The 23,393-nt window shown below is 38.0% G+C and overlaps 1 protein-coding gene across 5 annotated transcripts in view; it reads right to left on the bottom strand.

The window, feature by feature from the left end:
* The window catches only part of LOC144309538 (cullin-4B-like), a 72,861-nt gene that overhangs the window by 30,157 nt on the left and 19,311 nt on the right, over positions 1 to 23,393 (bottom strand). For 4 of the 5 annotated variants that reach the window (XM_077890626.1, XM_077890628.1, XM_077890629.1 and 1 more), the window contains 6 exons: positions 23,013 to 23,175; positions 22,825 to 22,914; positions 21,602 to 21,684; positions 20,794 to 20,861; positions 18,617 to 18,735; positions 648 to 840 (listed from right to left, as the gene is read on the bottom strand). In XM_077890626.1, coding sequence (XP_077746752.1) covers positions 648 to 840; positions 18,617 to 18,735; positions 20,794 to 20,861; positions 21,602 to 21,684; positions 22,825 to 22,914; positions 23,013 to 23,175 — 716 coding nt within the window. The remainder of the gene's footprint in view (positions 1 to 647; positions 841 to 18,616; positions 18,736 to 20,793; positions 20,862 to 21,601; positions 21,685 to 22,824; positions 22,915 to 23,012; positions 23,176 to 23,393) is intronic. The other variant, XM_077890630.1, reaches the window with a different exon arrangement.

Raw genomic sequence — 23,393 nt, 5'->3', positions numbered from 1 at the left:
TGGAAGGAAAATACGAGAAATAAATATTTCTTCTAAGTGCTTTTAATATTTCTATAACCTCAATGTCCAAATGTTGTAGCCATTTCTTCATACGATATAGTCCCATAGTCCCATGTCCCCAATCTATTTTTAAAAATCGCAAAAAAGTAACGTGTTATATAAAACAGATTATATCAATCCCCAAATCTTAAAGATTAAGTGATTTATTCATTTCAAAGAACAAGAGAATATCAATTTGACATTTTGTTTCAACTTTCAGAAAGCATGTCAATAAAAAAATTACCTTAAAATATAAAATCATTAGGTTTCTTGTAAGAAAAGCTTTCGTTTATTTTATAAGAAATAAATAAGAACGAGAAAAAGAAGTAGGCCTATCTATAATTTTTTGTTTTATCTACTGATTTAAAAAATGCTGAATTTAAAACAAGCTAAAGGAACAGAAGTTTCTAAAGTGCTAGGTTACTATTAATTAAACAAATGAACAATGCCTTGTGAAAACTAAACCTGAGAAAAATAGTTTATTATAATCACTGATAGTCAATCTTATAATTATGATGAATTAGGAGGTCAAACTGAACTCCCGTCACATATTTAAATGAAATGCAATAAAGAATAAAGTACGTATTTCATAAAATTGAAAACCATACCTAGAAGCTGGGCGGGCTTGTTAGATCTTTTATTTATAAATGTTTCAAAAGCGTCTTTCATAGCAACAATAAACTTCTCATTCTTCAGAAAAGAAGTTGCAATAATGAAATCGATCTTATCTTTAAAATCCAGAAGCTCTTGCACCATTGTTTTATCTTTCACAGGATTAGTAACTATGCTGTTACCAAATTTCTGAAAAATACAATTACCTTAGATGGTGATGATAATTATTATTAAAAATAGCAAGTAAAACAACATAAATTTAACTTCAGTTACAAGACTGAGAATAGCAAATGTGCAGGATAGAAAATATGCAGAAAACATCAAAAGGAAAAGATAGCACTAGATAAAAGGTAAGGTGCTCTAGAAATGAAGCCAAGAGAAATAAAGGTAAACTGATTATTTGAGTGGAGAACTATTTTGAAACATATTAGTAATGAAAGTCTATGGTGCCAAAACAATAAATCAAGTAAGGAGTATATTAGAGTCACAGGAATAAATAGAAGAAAATATCTGAAAAAGAAGAAAGCAATTGGGCTCAAAAGGGTTTATTTCATCTCTGTGCATTAAAGAAATGATTAAGCTACCAGAGCTTGTCAGCATCAGATTTTCAGAATTCTGGAATACAATGAGAAACCTACTAAAACCAAAGTGATGCTTACTGAAAAAAGTTGTGAAATAAGACAGTGTGCTATCATCTCCTCTTCAACTGCTTAAATGGTCTTAAAAGCAGTGAGAGAAAAGCAACTCATCCTGTGCAACAGATCTTCACTAATAATAAAGTCATTAAAAGCTATGATTAAAATGCTGGGTGAAAAAACTGTCACCAAAAGCTCTATAGCCAGAAGAACCTGAATCCTTTAATAGTGAAGGAAAATTAAGAAATTGTGAGATAAGCAACTGCTGAGATAGTTCTTTGCTAACAGACCTGCCCTGTGTACTAAAGGGCGGAGACAGTCCAAGACGGTGGGGGAATAGAGGACCTTAGTTTCTTCTGCTCCCAGGAATTCAGCTAGATAGCTATTACATCATTCTAAACACCCGCGAACTCAGAAGGAGATCTAAGAAAAGAATTGCTGCAACAAATAGTGAAGTGACCACTTTCTACAAGGTAAGAGGTGAAAAGAAGTGAATCTGAGGCGATATACTAAAAGATAAACTGGGGGCAGCGGAGGAGCTTCGAGAAGCCAGCTGCTGGAAAGGGATATACAGGGGAGTGCAAAATTCCAAGAACCCTGCTGTGGTGGAGACATCGTTGCCTGAAACGTGCTCAGGTGGCGAATGGGGACAGTGTCTTAGATGGGACACTGTGGTCTCAGGATCCCTGGGGTCACAGGAAGAACAGAGGTGCCTGAGTGTGGCAGAATCCCCAGGTGGAATTCACTGGAACAGGGAAGCTGCCTGCAGTCAGCAAACCTATGAGTGGGCTGTCAGTTCATTGCTGCCATGAACAGTGAACGAGGACCTGGTCCAGCAACCACTTTGAAAGCAGGGGGCCAGCAAGCACCAGCACCCCAGGGAGACAACCATTGTCCCCAAGAGGAGACCTGCTGGTGCACACCATTAAAGTCTGCAGTGTTTGGAGACTTGAAATGGGATCACGTGCCTGAGATAGAAGAGCTCGGTCACAGGGTGGGTGAGTAAGGAGTGTGGACAGAGATCAGGGAGACAGGAGTGACTGACTGATTTTCCCTGAGGGTGCTCTGAGGAGTGGAGGCTGGAGGTGGGGAGGCCTCCATTTTCACTCTCATCCTCTAAAGCTGCGTGGAAAGCCCACAAGAAACAAAAGCCACCTACACCAATTCAGAACTGCTTACTTAGCCTGGCCCCCTAGCAAGGGTGGTCCAAATCTACTCAGAACTAACAGAGCCCTCCCAAGATTATCAGCAAGAACATCCAATCAAGACCAAGTTTACCAATCATTGAGAACTGCAAAACCCAGCACGATAGGAATATAGCATGTAGAATTCATGTTCCTTTTCCCCATAATTCTTCACTCTTTCAATTTTAATTTTTTTCTCTTTCCTTTTCAATTTCTTTACTTCAACACTCTTACATCTTTTATTTAACTCTTATATTCTATCCTTTCATTGTATTTAATTTCATTTTTACAAGTTTTTCTTTCTTTACTATTTTGGGATGTGTTTTCTAAGACACCAAAATATACACAGGATTCGGTGTATTGCTCTGTTCTGTTCACTTGTCTGATTATATTCTTTTTTTAAAAAACTTCCCTTAGATTTTGGGTCTCTTTCTAATTTGTTTATAGTGTTTATTTACATGAGGTCATTGTTGTCATTTTAGAATTCTGTTTCTGGGGATCCCTGGGTGGCGCAGCGTTTTAGCGCCTGCCTTTGGCCCAGGGCGCGATCCTGGAGACCCAGGATCGAATCCCACATCGGGCTCCCGGTGCATGGAGCCTGCTTCTCCCTCTGCCTATGTCTCTGCCTCTCTCTCTCTCTTTCTCTGTGACTATCATAAATAAATAAAAATTAAAAAAAAAAATAGAATTCTGTTTATGTTCATCTATTCTGCTCCAGACAAAATGACCAGGTGGAGAAACTCACCTCAAAAAAGAGAACAAGAGGCAGTACTGACTGTCAGGGACCTAAGTCAATATGGATGTAAGTAAGATGTCGGAACTGGAGTTCAGAATAACAATTATTAAGATACTAGCTAGGCTTGAAAAGGGCAGAGAAGACATTAGACAATCCTTTTCTGGAGAAAAATAAAACTACAATTTAATCAAGTCAAAATCAAAACGGCTATTAAAGAGATGTAATGAAAAATGTAGATTCTAACTGCTAGGAAAAATGAGGCAGAAGTGAGAATTAGTGATATAGAAGACAAAACAATGAATAATAAAGAAGCTGAGAAAAGAGCAACTACTGGATCAGGAAGGGTGAATTCAAAAGATAAGTGATAAAACAAAACTATATTAAAATAACTGGGACCCTCGAGAAAAAAGACGGGACAGAAGGTATGGGGAGCAAATTATAGCTGAGAACTTCTCTAATCTGGGAAAAGAAATAGACGTCCAAGTCCAGGAGGCACAGAAAACTCCCCCTGACAAAATCAATTTTAAGAAAAGGTCAGCACCCCAACATGGAATAGCGAAGCTGGCAAATTTCAGAGACAGAGAAAATCCTGAAAGAAGCTCAGGATAAGACATTGATAACCTACAAGGGTAAACACATAAGGCTAGCAATAGACCTCTCCACAGACACCTGGCAGGCCAGAAAGGACAGGCATGACATATACAGCATACTGAATGAGAAGAACATGTAGCCAAGAATATTTATCCAGCTAGGATGTCATTCAAAATAGAAGGAGAGAACATGGATGCAAAAATTCTCAACAAGATACTAGCCAATAGGATCCAACAGTACCTTAAGAAAATTATTCACCATGACCAAGAACGATTTATTCCCGGGACACAAGGCTGGTTCAGCACTTGTAAAACAATCAATGTGATTCATCATATCAGCAAGAGAAAAACCAAGAACCATATGATCCTCTCATTAGATGCAGAGAAAGCATTTGACAAAATACAGCATGCATTCCTGATCAAAACTCTTCAGAGTGTAGGGATAGAGGGAACATTCCTTGACATCTTAAAAGCCATCTTCAAAAAGCCCACAGCAAATATCATTCTCAATGGGGAAGCACTGGGAGCCTTTCCCCTAAGATCAGGAACACGACAGTGATGTCCACTCTCACCACTGCTATTGAACATAGTACTGGAAGTCCTAGCCTCAGCAATCAGACAACGAAAGGACATTAAAGGCATTCAAATTGGCAAAGAAGAAGTCAAACTCTCCCTCTTCGCCGATGACATGATACTCTACATAGAAAACCCCAAAGCCTCCACCCCAAGATTGCTAGAAATCCTACAGCAATTTGGTAGCATGGCAGGATACAAAATCAATGCCCAGAAATCAGTGGCATTTCTATACACTAACAATGAGACTGAAGAAAGAGAAATTAAGGAGTCAATCCCATTGTCAATTGCACCCAATGCATAAGATACCTAGGAATGAACCTAAAAAGAGGTAAAGGATCTATACCCTAAAAGCTATAGAGCACTTCTGAAAGAAATTGAAGAAGATACAAAAAGATGGAAAAATATTCCATGCTCATGGATTGGCAGAATTAATATTGTGAAAATGTCAATGTTACCCAGTGCAATTTACACGTTTGTTGCAATCCCTATCAAAATACCATGGACTTTCTTCAGATAGTTGGAAGAAACCATCTTCAGATTTGTGTGGAATCAGAAAGACCCCAAATAGCCAGGGGAATTTTTAAAAAGAAAACCATATCTGGGGGCATCACAATGCCAGATTTCAAGTTGTACTGCAAAGCTGTGGTCATCAAGACAGTGTGGTACTGGCACAAAAACAGACACATAGATCAATGGAATAGAATATAGAACCCAGAAGTGGACCCTCCACTTTATGGTCAACTGATATTCGATAAAGGAGGAAAGACTATCCACTGGAAGAAAGACAGTCTCTTCAATAAATGGTGCTGGGAAAATTGGACATCCACATGCAGAAGAATGAAACTAGACCACTCTCTTTCACCATACACAAAGATCAACGCAAAATGGATGAAAGGTCTAAATGTGAGACAAGATTCCATCAAACTCCTAGAGGAGAACTACTCTAATCTGGGAAAATAAATTGGCATCCAACACCCTTTTGAACACCCTTTTTGAACTCAGCCACAGTAACTTCTTACAAGATACATCCACGAAGGCAAAAGAAAGAAAAGCAAAATGAACTACTGGGACTCCATCAAGATAAGAAGCTTTTGCACAGCAAAGGATACAGTCAACAAGACGAAAAGACAACCTACAGAATGGGAAGCAATATTTGCAAATGACGTAGCAGATAAAGGGCTAGTTTCCAAGATCTATAATGAACTTATTAAACTCAACACCAAGGAAACAAACAACCCAATCATGAAATGGGCAAAAGACATGAACAGAAATCTCACAGAGGAAGACACAGACATGGCTAACAAGCACATGAGAAAATGCTCCGCATCACTTGCCATCAGGGAAATACAAATCAAAACCACAATGAGATACCACCTCACACCAATGAGAACGGGGAAAATTAACAAGGCAGGAAGCCACAAATGTTGGAGAGGATGTGGAGAAAAGGGAACCCTGATACACTGTTGGCGGGAATGTGAAATGGTGTAGCCACTCTGGAAAACTGTGGATGTTCCTCAAAGAGTTAAAAACAGACCTGCCCAACGACCCAGCAATTGCACTGTTGGGGATTTACCCCAAAGATACAGATGCAATGAAATGCCGGGAGGGACACCTGCACCCCGATGTTTCTAGCAGCAATGTCCACAATAGCCAAACTGTGGAAGGAGCCTCAGTGTCCATTGAAAGATGAATAGATAAAAAAGATGTGGTTTATGTATACAATGGAATATTACTCAGCCATTAGAAATGAGAAATACCCACCATTTGCTTCAACGTGCATTGAACTGGAAGGTATTATGCTGAGTGAAGTAAGTCAATCGGAGAAGGACAAACATTGTATGTTCTCATTCATTTGGGGGATATAAATAATAGTGAAAGGGAACATAAGGGAGGGGAGAAGAAATGTGTGGGAAGTATCAGAAAGGGAGACAGAACTAAAGACTCCTAACTCTGGGAAACGAACTAGGGGTGGTGGAAGGGGAGGACGGCGGGGGGTGGGGGTGACTGGGTGGTGGGCACTGAGGGGTGCACCTGACGGGATGAGCACTGGGTGTTATTCTGTATGTTGGCAAATTGAACACCAATAAAAAATAAATTTATTATAAAAAAATAGAAGGAGAGGTAAAGACCTTCCAGGACAAACAAAATATAAAAGAATTTGTGATCATAAACCAACCCTGCAAGACATAATGAGATCCTCTCAGCAGAAATAGAGTTTGAAAGTAATACAGACCAGAAAAAAACAGAGACAATATACAGAGAGAGTGACTTCACAAGTTATACAATGGCACCAAATTTCTATCACTCAACAGTTACTCTGCATGTATATGGGCTAATTGTCCCAATCAAAAGACACAGGGTATCAGACTGGATAAAAAATCAAGATCTATCCCTGTGCTGTCTGCAAGAAACTCATTTAAACCTAAACACAAACTCCAGATTGAAACTGAGAGGAGGAGGTGGAAAAGCATTTAAATCATGCTAATGGACATCAAAAGAAAAGCTAGTGTAGCAATCCTTATAGCCCACAAATTAGACTGTCAACCAAAGACTGCAGTAAGAATGAGGAAAGGACACTATATCGGAATTAAAACACATATTAAAAACATATATTAAAAAAAAGATCTAACAATTCTATATACTTACATCCTTAACATGGGAGAATCCAATTATATAACACAACAATAAGATAAAACACAGTGATAATAATACAATGATAGTAGGGGACTTCAACACCCCTTTAACTGCAACAAACAGATGATCGAAGCAGAAGATCAACAACAAAACAAGGGGCTTCGAATGACACACTGGACCAGATGAAAATCACAGATACATTTAGAGCATTTCACCCTAAAGTAACAATTCACATTCTTCTCAAGTCCATATGCAGCATTCTCCAGAATAGGCCACATACGGGTCACAAATCAGGTCTCAATGGTACCAAAAAATTGGGATAATTCCCTGCATATTTTCAAATGGCAATGCTTTGACACTTGAGCTCAATCATGAGAAAAAAACCTTGGAAAGAACTCAAATACATGGATGTTAGAAAAAGCATCCTAATGAATGTTGGCAAATCGAACTTCAATTAAAAAAAAAAAGGAATGAATGAATTAGTCAACCAGGAAATTAATGAGGAATTTAAAAATTCATGGAAACATGAAAATGAAAACGTAACTGTTCAAAACCTTTGAGATGCAGAAAAGGTAATCCTACTAGGGAAGTACACAGCAACACAAGCCTTTCTCAAGAAAGAACAGCCTTAAATACACATCCTAACCTTATACCTAAAGGAGCTGGAGAAAGAACAGCAAATAAAGCCTAAAGCAAGCAGGAAAAGAGAAATCATATAGAGCAGTAATCAATGAAACATAAACCAAAAAACCAGTAGAACAAATCAATGAAACTAAGAGCTGGTTCACTGAAAAAATAAGACTGATAAATCCCTGACTACACTTACCAAAAGAAAAGAGAAAGGGCCCAAATTAGTAAAATCATGAATGCAGGAGGAAATCACAATAAACACCAAGGAAATACAAACAATTTTAAGAACATACAACAAAATTAGGCCATCTGGGGAAACAGATGCATTCCTAGAAACATATAAACTACCAACACAAAAAAAAAAAAAAAAATAAACTACCAACACAGAAACAAGAAGAAAGAGAAAAACTGAACAGACCCATTACCAGCAAAGAAATTGAAACAGTCATCAAAAATCTCCCAACAAACAATGGTTCAGGGCTGTATGGCTTCCCAATGGAATCTGAAGAATAATTAATATGTACTGTCCTGAAGCTATTTCAAAATACAGAAATGGAAGGAAAACTTCCAAATTCTATGAGGCCAGCATTATCTTGATCCCAAAAGACACAGACCCAACCAAGAAGGAGGATTACAGACTATATCCCTGATGAACGCTGGGTGATGCCAAAATTCTCACCCAGTTAACAGACAACAGGATCAAGCAGTAATAAAAGGATGGACACCACGACCAAGTGGGATTTATTCCTGGGCTGCAAGGGTGGTTCAACATTCACAAATCAGTCAATCAATGTGATATACCACATCCATAAAAGAAAGGACAAGAGCCATACGGTCCTCTCAGTAGATGCAGAACAAAGGCATTTGACTAAGTACTGCAGTCTTTCTTGATTAAAATTCGACACAGTACAGAGATAGATAAAATATACGTCTGTATCATAGAAGCTAACAACAAAAACCTGAAAGGTAATATCATTCTCAGTGGGGAAAAACTAGAGTTTTTCCTCTAAGGTTAAGAATATGACAGAGATATCCACTTTCACCACGGTTGTTCAACACAGTAAGGGAAGCTCCTAGTCTCAGCAATCAGACAACAAAGAGAAATAAAAGGCATCTGAATTGGCAAAGAAGAAATCAAGCTCTCAATCTTAGCAGACAACAACTTATTTTAAATGGAAAACTCAAAAGACTCCACCTTAAAATGCTTAAACTGATACAGGAATATAACAAGTGGCAGGATATGCAATCAATGCACAGAAATCAGTTGCACTTCTGTACACTAATTAGAAAAAAGAGAAATCAAGTAATGAATCCCATTGACAACTGCATCAAAAACAAAGATACCTAGGAATAAACCTAACCAAAGAAGATAAGGATCTATATCAGGGATGCCTGGATAGCTCAGTGGTTGAGAGTCTGTCTTGGACTCGGTGTGATCCTGGAGGCCCAGGATCCAGTACCACATTGGGCTTCCCATGGGGAGCCTGTTTCTACCTCTGCCTATGACTCTGCCTCTGTGTGTCTCTCATGAATAAATAAAACCTTTTTTTAAAGAAAGGATATATATTCAGCAAACTATAAAACCCTTATGTACTTGAAGGAACTTGAGGAAGACGCAAAAATGGAAAATGTTCGTGGACTGGAAGAATAAATATCGTTAAAGTGTCTACTATGCCACCTAGAGCAATCTATACACTCAATGCAATCTGTATCAAAATAACTTTTCACAGAGCAGGAACAAATAATTCTAAAATTTGTATGGAACCAGGCCAGGCCTGAAGATGGCAGAAGAACAGGGGTCCTCAAATCACCTGGCCCCACCAACTTACTTAGATAACTTTCAAATCATCCTGAACACCTACCTCCAAATTCGACCTGACATTTAAAGGGAGAACAGCTGGAACACTACAAAGAGAAGAGTTTTCAATTCTAGCAAGGTAGGCAGGTGGAAAAAAATAAAATAAAAAAGAATCAAGTGGGGGAGGGGCACCAAGAAGAGGTGGGCTGAAGCCTGGCAGGCAGCAAAAGCCTCCAGGACAGGAAAGCCCTACCCTGGAGAAGGAGGAACTTTAAAAATCCGCACAGATTCTTTCTGGACAGAAAAGTGTTTAGCAGGGCAATTGGGCAGAATGGCAGGAGGGGCAGTGAAGACTCCAATTTTCTAAGTCACTTTCAGAGGAGGGGCTCCTAGGGGGAAAGCAAAACACAAACTGTGGACCATCTGGGTAAAGTGCTGGAGTGTTTAGCTGGAGGGGCATTTGGGAGAAGCCAGTTGGTTAGGTGGGCAGCTCCAGACGGAGGTGTCTGTGTCCTGCTGCCTTCGGGAGCCCTGCCACCAGGAGCACGATCCCAGCAGCACAGGGCCCTGGACCCCAGGGCACCATGCAGACAAAGCCCACGATCCTGCACTCCCCCTGGGACAGGCAGAAGCAGGGAGGGCACAGGACAGAGAGGACTCTCTTGCCAACAGGTGCCCTGCAAGCTGTGCAGATCAGGCCACTGCACACTGAGAGCCTGTGTTAGTTACTGCAGAAAGCTGACTCCAGAGCTGGAATTCTGGCCACCTCCATTGTTGTCTTCCTCCTCGTTTCCCCCTGTGCCTGGGAGAGGCAGCACTGCCAGGGAACAGGGGCCTCACAGGATAAACAGCTTCCACTGAGACTGGCACCCGGCAGGGGGCAGGGCAGCTTCCCCAGATGCATTTATCTGAGAATCAGCACAGCAGGCCCCTCTGCCAGAAGACCAGCTGGAAGAACAGGGGAAGAGCAAGTTCTTGACCAAGCAGAGCTGGAAAGCTCCAGGGGAAGTCGAAGGATTTATAGGATATAGAACTAGAAGATATACCGCCTTTTTTCCTTTTCCGGTACAACGCGTTTTTATATCAGACTAAAAATTTACAAAGTTTTTTCTCTTTTCCCACCTTAACTACAACATTGTACCACCTCTTCATTTTTGTTTCGTCCTTTTTGACTTTCATATCACTATAATTACACGTCTTAGATATATTTTTCCCTTCTAGAGTCCCATCAAAATACTCAGTTCAATTTGGGGAGACACTTGAGATTTCATTTTGTGTGTGTGTGTTTTTTTTTCTCTGACTCGTTTTGTTCTACAATGGTGGAAATTAATACCTTCTAAAACATGACCAGCATGCACCCAGAACCAAGTGGTATGCTGTGATGATTCATTCTGTGAGATTATATTCTCTCTTCATTCCCATTCTGCCCCCCTCTTTTATCTCGTTTATGTTTTGGTGGTCAATGCTGGGGCTTTTACAAGTATTGCTGGTTTATATACATTTGGGACTGAGGATCTTCTAACATACAGAACTTAATATACTCAGAACCAAGAGGATCACTTCTAGGACCCCTTTCGTAGACTACATTTTCCCTTCACTACAACTTCTTCACCACCACTATCTCCCAGTATTCCTCCTTTTTTTTTTCTTTTTTTTCCACTTTATTTTTTTTCTTTCATTCTTTTTCTTTTTTCTTCTCCTTTGGATACCTGGCCGTTTATTTTCACTACGTCGTTTTAAATTTTGTTTCTCACTTTAGCGGATCTTTTGTTTTATTTTGTTCTGATCTTTGTTTTCATTTTTTGGTCTCTGACCTCGCCAGAATCACCTAGGGTGAAACTTAGGTTGTGGTTGACATGTTTGACTCAGCTGGGTCGTACAGCCACTCTGCACTGATCAAAATGACTAGAAGGAAGAACTCACCTAAAAAGAAAGAATCAGAAACAGTGCTCTCTCCCACACAGAGTTACAGAATATAGATTACAATTTGATGTCAGAAAGCCAATTCAGAAGCACAATTATAAAGCGACTGGTGGCTCTGGAATAAAAGCATAAAGGAGGAATCCAGAGACTTTGTTACTGCAGAATTTAGAACTAATCAGGCCGAAATTGAAAATCAATTAAATGAAATGCAATCCAAACTGGATGCCCTGACTGCTTTGGTTAAGGAGGTGGAGAAAAGAGTTGAGTGACACAGAAGACAAGTCAAGAAAGGAAGGAAGGACAAGGCAAGGAAGGAAGCTGACAAAAAAAGAGAAAAACAATAAGAGACCATGAGGAAAGGCTAAGGGAAATAAATGACAGCCTGACAAGAAAGCATCTACAAATAATTGGGATTCGAGAGAACGCTGAGAGGGACAGAGGTCCAGAAAGCATATCTGAGCAAATCATAGTTGAGAACTGCCTTAATTTGGGGAGAGAAGCAGGCATTCAGATTCAGGAGATAGGTCCCCCCAAAAATTAATAAGTCAATTACAACCGCAACATTTAATAGTGAAACCTGCAAATTCCAAACATAAAGAGTAAATCCTTAAAGCAGCAAGAGACAAGACATTTCTAACTTATTTGGGAAGAAAGATCAGATTAACAGCAAACCTCTCCACAGACACCTGGCAGGCCAGAAAGGGTCTATATACACAGGGTACTAAATGAGAAGACCATGCAGCCAAGAATATTTTATCCAGTATTCAGACTCGCATTCAGAATAGAAGGAGAGATAAAAAGCTTCCAAGATAGGCAGAAACTGAAAGAATATGTGACCACCGAACCAACTCTGCAAGAAATGTTAAGGGGGACCCGGTAAAAGAAAGAGGAAGCCCAAAGAAATATTCCACAAAAACAGGGATTAAATAGGTATTACGATGACACTAAATTCATAGCTTTCAGTAGTTACTCTGAAGGTGAATAGGCTAAATGATCCCATCAAAAGACGCAGGGTTTCAGACTGGATAAAAAGCAAGACGCATCTATTTGCTGTCTACAAGAGACTCATTTGACACGTAAGGACAGCTGCAGCCTGAAACTAAAAGGTTGGAGAACCATTTACCATTCAAATGGTCCTCAAAGGAAAGCTGGGGTAGCAATCTTCATATTCGATAAATTTAAAAGTTTATCCCAAAGACTGTAGTAAGAGATGAAGAGGGACACTATGTGGGACTTTATGTCATAATAAAGGCTGTATCCAACAAGAGGACCTAACAGTCATGAATATTTATGCCCCTTATGTGGGAGCTGCCAAGTATACCAATCAATTAATAACCAAAGGAAAGAAATACATAGATAATAATAATACATGAATAGTAAGAATTTTCAACACAGTGCTTTTAGGAAAAGACGGATATTCTGAACATCACCAAGGAAATAAGGGCCTTCGATGTTGATAGCAGCAAGGTCCACAATAGCCAAACTGTGGAAGGACCCTCGGTGTCCATCGAAAGATGAATGGATAAAGAAGATGTGGTTTACGTATACAATGGAATATTACTCAGCCGTTAGAAAGGACAAACACCCACCATTTGCTTCGACGTGGAAGGAACTGTAGGGTATTATGCTGAGTGAAATAAGTCAATCGGAGAAGGACAAACACTATATGGTCTCATTCATTTGGGGAATATAAATAATAGTGAAGTGGAATAAAGAGGAAAGGAGATAAAATAAGTGGGAAATATCAGAAAGGGAGACAGAACATGGGAGTCTCCTAACTCTGGGAAACGAACTAGGGGTGGTGGAAGGGGAGGAGGGCGGGGGGTGGGGGTGACTGGGTGGCGGGCACTAAGGTGGGCACTTGATGGGATGAGCACTGGGTGTTATTCTGTATGTTGGCAAATTGAACACCAATAAAAAAATAAATTTATTATTTAAAAAAAAGAAATAAGGGCCTTGAATGATACACTAGACCAAGTAAGATTTCACAGATACACACAGAATTTTTCATCAAATGTAACTGAATACGCATTCTTCTCAAGTGCACAATGAATTTTCTCCAAAATAGACCACATACTGGGTCACAAACCAGGTCTCAACCGATACCAAAAGAATGGGATTGTACCCTGCATATTTTCACGGCACAATGCTTTGAAACGAGCTCAATCACAAGAAGAAATTTGGGAGAAATTCAAAGACATAGAGGTTAAGAAGCATCATACTAGGGATCCCAGGGTGGCGCAGCAGTTTAGTGCCTGCCTTTGGCCCAGGGCACGATCCTGGAGACCCGGGATCGAATCCCACGTCAGGCTCCTGGTGCATGGAGCCTGCTTCTCCCTCTGCCTGTGTCTCTGCCTCTGTGTGTGTGTGTGTGTGTGACTATCATAAGTAAATAAATAAATACATTTTTTTAAAAAAAGAAAAGGAGCATCATACAAAAGATGAATGGGTCAACAAAGAAATTAGAAAAGAATGAAAAAGACTTATGGAAACTAATGAAAATGAAGGTACAACTCTTCAAAAGCTTTGGGATATGGAGAAAGCAGTCCTAGGAAGGAAATACATAAAAATAAAAGCATTCCTCAAAAAATTGGAAAAAACTAAATACACAAGCTAACCTCACACCTAAAACAACTGGAGAGAGAACAGCAAATAAAACCTACACCAAGCAGAAGAAGACAGTTAATGAAGATTCAAGCAGAACTCAATGAAATAGAGACCGGAAGAACTGTACAACAGATCAAAAAAAACAGGAGTTGGTTCTTTGAAAGAATTAATAAGATAAAACATTAGTCATCCTTTTAAAAAGAAAAAAGACTCAAATTAATAAAATCATGAATGTAAGGGGACAGATCACAACCAATAACCAAGGAAATACAAATGACTTTAAAAACATATTATGAGCAGCTATACGCCAATGAATTAGGCAATCTAGAATAAATAGATGTATTTTTGGAAAACCACAAATTACAAAACTGCAACAGGAAGAAACAGAACCTTAACAGGCCAGTAACCAGCAAGGAAATTGAAGCAGTCATCAAAATCCTCCCAAGACACAAAAGTCCAGGGCCAGATGGCTTCCCAGGAGAATTCTATCAAATGTTTAAAGAAGAAACCATACCTATTCTACTAAAGCTGTTCTGAAGATAGAAAGCAACGGAATACTCCCAAACTTGTTTTATGAGACCAGCATCACCTTAATTCCAAAACCAGACCAAGACCCAACCAAAACGAATTATAGACTGATATCCCTGATGAACAAGATGCAAAAATTCTCAACAAGATACTAGGCAATAAGATCCAATACTACATTAAGAATTTATTTTATTTATTTTTTTTTAATTTTTTATTTATTTATGATAGTCACAGAAAGAGAGAGAGAGGCAGAGACACAGGCAGAGGGAGAAGCAGGCTCCATGCACCAGGAGCCCGACGTGGGATTCGATCCCGGGTCTCCAGGATCGCGCCCTGGGCCAAAGGCAGGCGCCAAACCGCTGCGCCACCCAGGGATCCCTACATTAAGAATTTATACACCATGACCGAGTAGGATTTATCCCCAGGATGCAAGGCTGGTTCAACACTTGTAAAACAATCAACCTGACAGATCACATCAGGGGTAAAAACAACCCTATGATCCTCTCAATAGATGCAGAGATTTGACAAAATATAGCACCCATTTCTGAACAAAAACCTTTCAGAGTGTAGGGATAGAAGGAACATTCCTCAACATCTTAAAAGCCATCTACGAAAAGCCCACAGAAAATATCATTCTCAATGGGGAAACACTGGTAGCCTTTCCCCTAAGATCAGGAACATGACAAAGATGTCCACTCTCACCAGTGCTATTCAACATAGTCCTAGCAGTCCTAGCCTCAGTAATCAGACAACAAAAATAAATAAAAGGCATTCAAACTGGCAAAGAGCGAGCTAAACTCTCCCTCTTTGCAGATGACATGATATTGTAAATGGAAAACCCAAAAGACTTCACCCCAAGATTGCTAGAACTCATACAGCAATTCAGCAGTGCGGCAGTATATGAAATCAATGTCCAGAAATCAGTCCCGTTTCTATACACTAACAATGAAACTGAAGAAAGAGAAATTAAGGACTCAATCCCATTCACAATTGCACCCAAAAGCATAAATACCAAGGAAGAACCCTAACCAAAGAGGGAAAGGATCTATACCTTAAAAACTACAGAACATTTCTGAAAGAAACTGAGGAAGACACAGAGATGGAAAAATATTCCATGCTCATGAAAGATCTAAGTGTGAGACAAGATTCCATCAAAATCCTAGAGGAGAACAGAGGCAATACCCTTTCTGAACTCGGCCACAGTAACTTCCTGCAAGATATATCCACGAAGGCAAAAGAAACAGAAACAAAAACGAACTATTGGGACTTCATCAAAGTAAGAAGCTTTGGCGCGGCAAAGCTTACATCAACAAAACTAAAAGACAGCCTACAAAATGGGAGAAGATATTTGCAAATGACCTATCAGATAAAGGGCTAGTTTCCAAGATCTATAAAGAACTTATTAAACTCAACAGCAAAGAAACAAACAATCCAATCATGAAATGGGCAAAAGACATGAACAGAAATCTCATAGAGGAAGACACAGACATGGCCAACACGCACATGAGAAAATGCTCCGCATCACTTGCTATCAGGGAAATACAAATCAAAACCACAATGAGATACCACCTCACACCTGAGAGAATGGGGAAAATTAACAAGACAGGAAACCACAAATGTTGGAGAGGATGCAGGAAAGGGGAACCCTCTTACACTGTTGGTGGGAATGTGAAATGGTGCAGCCACTCTGGAAAACTGTGTGGAGGTTCCTCAAACAGTTATAAACAGACCTGCCTGACGACCCAGCAATTCCACTGCTGGGGATTTACCCCAAAGATACAGATGCAATGAAACACCGGGACACCCATACCCCGATACTTCTAGCAGCAATGTCTGCAATAGCCAAAATGTGGAAGGAGCCTCGGTGTCCATCGAAAGATGAATCGATAAAGAAGATGTGGTTTATGTATACAATGGAATATTACTCAGCCATTAGAAACAACAAATACCCACCATTTGCTTCAACGTGGATGGAACTGGAGGGTATTATGCTGAGTGAAGTAAGTCAATCGGAGAAGGACAAACACTATATGGTCTCATTCATTTGGGGAATATAAATAATAGTGAAAGGGAACAGAAGGGAAGGGAGAAGAAATGGGTAGGGAATATCAGAAAGGGAGACAGAACATGAAGACTCCTAACTCTGGGAAATGAACAGAGTGTGTTCGTTGAGTTTGTTCCACCAGAGAACAAACTGGTGGTCGAAGGGGAGGAGGGCGGGGGGTGGGTGAATGTGTGGCGGGCACTGACAGGGGCACTTGACGGGATGAGCACTGGGTGTTATTCTGTATGTGTATGTTGGCAAATTGAACACCAATAAAAAATAAATTTAATATTAAAAAAAGAGAAAAAGAAAATCAGAGCCAGAGGCATCACAATGCTGGATTTCAAGTTGTACTACCAAAGCTGTGATCATCAAGACAGTGTGGTAGTGGCACAAAAACAGACACATAGGTCAATGGAACAGAACAGAGAACCCGGAAATAGGCTCTCAACTCTATGGTCCACTAATTTTCAATAGAGCAGGAAAGAATACCCAATTGAAAAGGACAGTCTCTTCAATAAAGGGTGCTGGGAAAATTGGACAGCCATGGGCCGAAGAATGAAACGGCATCATTCTCTTACACCATACACAATGATAAACTCAGAATGGATGAAAGATCTAAATGTGTTACAAGAATCCATCAAAATCCTAGAGGAGAACACAGGCAACACCCGTTTTGAACTTGACCACAGCAACTTCTTACAAGATACATCTATGATACTTCTATGAAGGCAAGGGAAACAAAAGAAAAACAAGCTATTGGGACTTCACCAGGATAAAAAGCTTCTGCACAGCAAAAGAAAACTAAAAGACAACCAAACTAAATGACATATCAGTTAAAAGGGCTAGTATCCAAGATCTATAAAGAACTTACTAACCTCAACACCCAAGAAACAAACAATCCAATCATGAAAGGGGCAGAAGACATGAACAGACATTTCTCCATAGAAGACCTACATATGGCCAGCAAGTGCATGAGGAAATGCTGCACATCACTGGCCAACAGGGAAATACAAATCGAAACCACAATGGGATACCACCTCACACCAGTGAGAATGATGACAACAAGACAGGAAACCACAATGCTGGGGAGGATGTGAGAAATGGGGACCCTCCTGTGTTGCTGGTTGGAATGCAAAGTCGTGCCACCCCTTTGGAAAACAGTATGGCAGCTCCTCAAGAAGTTAAAAATAGAGCTACCGTATAACCCATGCAGCAATTGCATTACTAGTTATTTACCCCAAAGATACAGATGCAGTGAAATGCTGGGACAGCTGCACCCCAATATTTATAGCAGCATTGTGCACAACAGGTAAATTGTGGAAGGAGTCATAATGTCCTTCGACAGATGAATGGATGAAAATGATGTGGTCTATATATCTAACGGAATGTTACTCAACCACCAGAAGAGACAAATACCATTTGCTTTGACTTGGATGGAACTGGAGGGTATTATGCTGAATGAAAAGAGTCAACTGGAGAAGGACAATCATCATATGGTTTCACTCATAGGGCAATGTAAGAAATAGTGAAAGGGATTATCGGGGAAAGGAGAGAAAATGAGTGGGAAAATTTAGAGAGGGTGACAAAACATGAGATTCCTAACTCTGGGAAACAAACAAAGGGTTGCAAAAGGGGAGGTAGGCAGGCGATTGTGTAACTGGGTGTCGGGCACTGAGGAGGGCACTTGAGGGCATAAACACTGAGTATTATAGTATATGTTGTCAAATTGAATTTAAATAAAAAATAATAATTTTTAAAAAAGAAAGCAGCCTTTCTCTCTGCTTCTCTGAGACAATTTATGTTTACGGTCTCTTTCAATAATAATTTGTTGTTATCAAACAAAAGGCCTAAACTCAAATACTATACCATAAATAATGTACCCGTCTTTTCCCTTCAAATGAAAATATTATTGGGGGATTTGGAATTTATGAACTGGGAAAAAAAGAGTTTTAAAAGAACATTTAAAATATGCTTTATGAATTTCAAGTTAATTAAGGTAAAAAAGCACATTATTAAAGTGGGAAAATAAACCATTAATAATCTGTTATTTTTCAATGATATCTTCTTTAAATAATACCTTTATATAATCAATCCAATGTTGAAGAAGAACTTGAACTCCAAACTCTACCCTACTAAACAGCTGGTAGAGTACAGACAGATCCTCAACCCTGTTTTCATCAAGAAGATAGCTTAAGCCTGAATATTAGAAACATGAAGGCAAAATGAGCAATACAAATATCCTCCTCAAGATATACATTCAGTGAGGCATTATTTTGAGATTAAAATATTTACTTGATCAAAATAGTACAGTACTAAACTTTACAAATGAAAGTAATATCAGTAAGTTTTAAATTAAGTAGTAATTAGAGGATAATGAAAAAAATAATTATGCCTCTGGACTACTACTTTTTTCATTCTTCTAACTGTGGTCTTTATAAACACATTTCAAATTATTACCCCAAAATCTAAATTAAAGAAAAATATAGTAAACAAATTTGTAGGACAGACATTACTAAAAAGAAAAAATTATGAATTTTAATTTATAATTTAAAATGAATAACTGAAAACATTAAATATCTAATTAAGAGGCAGATATTAATTTTCACATGAGAATAAAATGATCCAGTTAGAGATAATTAAGTCCAAAACGATGTTATACGATACGTCCAGATATGTCGACAAATCTACTAATTCAATAAGTAAACATAAAAACCCCCAAATGCAAAAGAAAAAAGGAATATGTTACTAAAAAGTCATTTATTCAGCATCAGTATCAACATGTTGCTTTTCTGAGCTCATCATTAACAGAATAAGCCCTCACTATTCAGAGAAATTTTCTGCCGACTCTGTTTCCTGGAATTATATGTTCCATACTTAACATATAAATCAATAATTAATAATATAAAGCTTCAAACTTGATCAACATTCTTCGACTTCAAATATTTAAAAATCTGTTTTACATTAGTTCACCTCTCACTTCCCACTAACTTGTTCCTCTATATACTTTTTCCCCGTGATTTTGTCAAACTGAGTTTTTAAAACATTAGCACCTAATTCTATAAAATTGAGGATGCTTTTTAAAGTTGCTGGATTTTATTCTAAGAGTTGGCAAATGTTATAAATCCTACTGAAAAAGAATAAGGAAGTCCTCCCATTTTGGTAATCAAAAAATTTAAGGAGCAAAATTGATGAAGATGTGGAGATCTAGCTGAGGTCAAAGCACAAGCTGACACCCCACAGAGGACCTGCCTGCCCCTCAGAGATGGGATGTGTTTGACATTCCTCAGGCACTCCTGGCTGCCGTAAAACTAAGGGAAGGAAGGAGCAAATAGTTAATTTTTAGAGATTACAGTCCTATAGACAAGAGTCCCCCTCCATTTACCAGAAGCCTTAGTGACTTAACAAGGAAAAAGCATTCTTAACAATAACCTAGCTTCCAGAAGGAAGCTCCCAACTGTTAATGCTTTACTAGAAGGAAAAACAACCTTACCTTGGCAATGGTAAGGTCTTTGGTAAGTTCTCTTTAGCGTACAAAAATCCTTTTGAAACCTCCTTTTCCTATCTACCCCAAACACACAGTATATAGTCCCAAACACATAGTATATAGTCAGCCACCTCTCACAACCCTGGGGCAGCAGCTCTTTCTGCCTATGAGTCCTGTCCTAGTGCTTTAATAAAGCCACCATTTTTGCTCCAAAGATGTCACAAGAATTCTTTGTTGGTCATTGGCTCCAGACCTTACCCCATCAAGCCTCACTTATATTCCAAAACTACATCAAACAGAAAAAAAGGTTCAGTATTTGTGTTCTTATTCTATGTTAGATCTCTCTTGTCCAAAAAAATAGTTAAATTTTAGTTTACATGCACTCACTTTAATAAAGGCTTCTAAAGAAGCATTCACCCTGTATCAAATCTACTTGTTTTGCACCAAGAAGTAAACATTCAATACGTATATGTTAAGCAAATGTTAACCTTATGTGAAGAATGGGAAAATACCAGAAGTAAAGCAAAACATGTGCTCAAGTGCACTTATAATCTAAAATTTTAAAACATCAGGAAGATGTTTTAAAGACTATTTTTAAGAACAGCCAAAAAAACTTTACCACATTACTGTTTTTGAGATGTATGTATACCTTCATTTTATGTATCATTTTAAAGGGAGACATCGCACAGAACACAGAAATTAAAATTACTTAAAAATTGAAAATTATTTTCCTTAATACTATTTAGCTAAACGTATCTATACTTGTTTACCTTTCTGAAGAACTGCTGATAAATGTTCACCTAGAAGTTGCTTTTCTACAATAGCAATCAGTAGCTTCCTGTTTTAAAAATAAAGTTTTACATCACTAAAAGATTCTCATACTGGAGTGATAAAACTGCTTTCCAGAATGCTAGTGCATATATTACTGTTATCAATCTTGATTTCTTGTTCCCACTATAACTTATGCCATAAAATTAAAATTGCTACTGATGGTCTTCAGGAAGACTGAATTTTATTCATAAACTTCTCCTGATTCAATTTAATTTTATTTTAAAATATTTTATTCATTTATTCAGAGAGACATGGAGATGTAGGCAGGGGGAGAAACAGGCTCCCCACAGGGAGCCCAACATGAGACTCGATTCCAGGACCTGAGCCAAAGGCCAACATTCAACCTTTGAGCCACTCAGGTTCCCCTGAACTTCTACGATGAGTTATAATTATCATTACTTAATTGGAGAAAATTAAATAATAGCAGATGTCTATCTAACAGAAAGACCATTCTTTCATCTATAATTCAAAAAGATCAACAACCTATTTTCCAAACTTAGTTTCTTTACTTTGGCTCATCAAAAACTTGAAAAATAAACTTATGAAGAAATTTCTATTTGTCAGGAATTTTCATTACTTTGATACAAATGAAGAAAAGAGGGAGAGAAGAACTTAGCCAAAAAGGGAAATAAATTTATAATTTCATCATATCCCACGGTAATTATTGATGTGTTTAAATAGTTGCAATCTCAAAGCGTAAAAAACATATAATAATCCTATGTGTAATTATACGATATATGTTCTTACTGTGTGTTAAGGCTTAGGTAGGCTCTAACTCTGTCTACTTCTTCTTCTAGGAGATTCTTGATATGGTAAAGACACCCAGGAATCTGAAAAGAATATTTTAAACTTATTATGTCTAAAAATTATAGGACTTAAAGCACAAAAGTTACAAACAAAACAAGCAAGCAAACAAAAACATGTCTGGCCTAAATAAATTTAGTTTGATTAAGACCCAGCTACATCCTCAGTTCATTTCCATATGGCCAGAATACCAAGAATTATAAAACTGAGTTTAATTTGTAACTGGAAACACTGTGGCTTGAAATTTTAATATAACTAAAACAAAACCATACAATACTGGAAGCAAAGGGCTGTCAGAAATGAAAAGAGAAACTGAAAATTCAACAACAGTTGGTGACTTCAAAAGCCAATGACATATATGTAAATCATATATAAGATAAATAATGGCTAAAATGCTAAGACCAGAACCAGCAAAGAAACAGAAGGCTTTAACAAAACTAAACAAACAAGAACTAACAAAACATTTGCAAAACACCACTGAATAATACAATACATGGTCTTCTTAAGTGTATAAGGAACATTCTGCAAGACCCCATCAAACCACAAAACAAGTGAAAATATTTTAAAAGAATGAAATCATACAAAATGTGCTCATTTATTATAATGAAGTGGAAATGGGGGGAAAAAGAAAATTTCAGAAATTCACAAATATGAGGAAATTAAACAAGACATTTCTTAAGAGCGAAAGTAGGACATACTTTGCCATGTGAAAAATGAACCTAGAACATACCAAAATTTAAGGACTGCAGCTGACATATGCTGAGTGGGCAACTTATATTTGTAAATAGCTACACTGGAAAAAGAAAGATCTTAAAACAATAAACTAACTCTTTCTGTTGTTTTTAAACCTAATTTTCCACATAAAGACTGTGGGAAAAGATCAAACTAAACCTGAAGCAAGTAAAGAAAGTAATTGTGAGAATTTAGTGAAACAGAAAGGAGAAAAACAATAGAAAAAAGAAAAATCAGGAACACCAAAAACAGGTTCTTTGAAAGGTCAACAAAATTGACAAACCTTTAGCAAATGCCCAAGAAGAGAAAAAAAATAAGTATTAGCAAGAAAAGTATGTCAAAATTTAAATAGGAATTATAAACATGGTTCTCCACCAAGTATTTAATGATCTGTTTTACAGATAACGTTAGAGTTTATAATTGTCTTCAAATACCTCTTTTTTTTGCACCAGCTTCCTTCCCTCTGCTGCATAGAACCTGTTTGTTTCTTCTAGGAATTTATTCTCAAATGATACTTGGTAAATCTAAAATGCAATATATTTTTAAAACTCAGTTAAAACTGATATTTAGAATACCAGATTAGAAATTAGCTGCAAAGTAATAGAAGTTAAGCATTACTTACCTGCAAATCAGAAAGCATACTTAAAAGCCTCTGAATCAGACATCTATCAATCATCTCACCATTTCTTTCTTTTTCAATTAACAGAAGAATTCCATCTACGGTCCTACTCTGAACATTCTGATCACGAATTATATATGATTTAAATAATTCAAGGCCCATGTCCCTGAAACAACAACAAAAAAACCTATCTAAATAAATATATTTTTAAAACTGTAAATTCTAGGGGTCTTTTTGCCATTATACTTTGATGTAATAATGCATTATCCATAGTTCAAAAAATTATACTTTGATGCTGAACTCTATCTACAGTTGGTTAAATTCTTCTACTTTGTTTTTTGATAGTCTGAAGTCAACTAAAATAAACGTAAGATTTCAGAGTAT

Source organism: Canis aureus, unplaced genomic scaffold (genome assembly GCF_053574225.1).
Source record: "Canis aureus isolate CA01 unplaced genomic scaffold, VMU_Caureus_v.1.0 NW_027326476.1_RagTag, whole genome shotgun sequence".
In the NCBI taxonomy this organism is placed as follows: Eukaryota; Metazoa; Chordata; class Mammalia; order Carnivora; family Canidae; genus Canis; species Canis aureus.
Note: the sequence above shows the minus strand (reverse complement) of the source record. Positions and strands in the feature narration are given on the sequence as shown.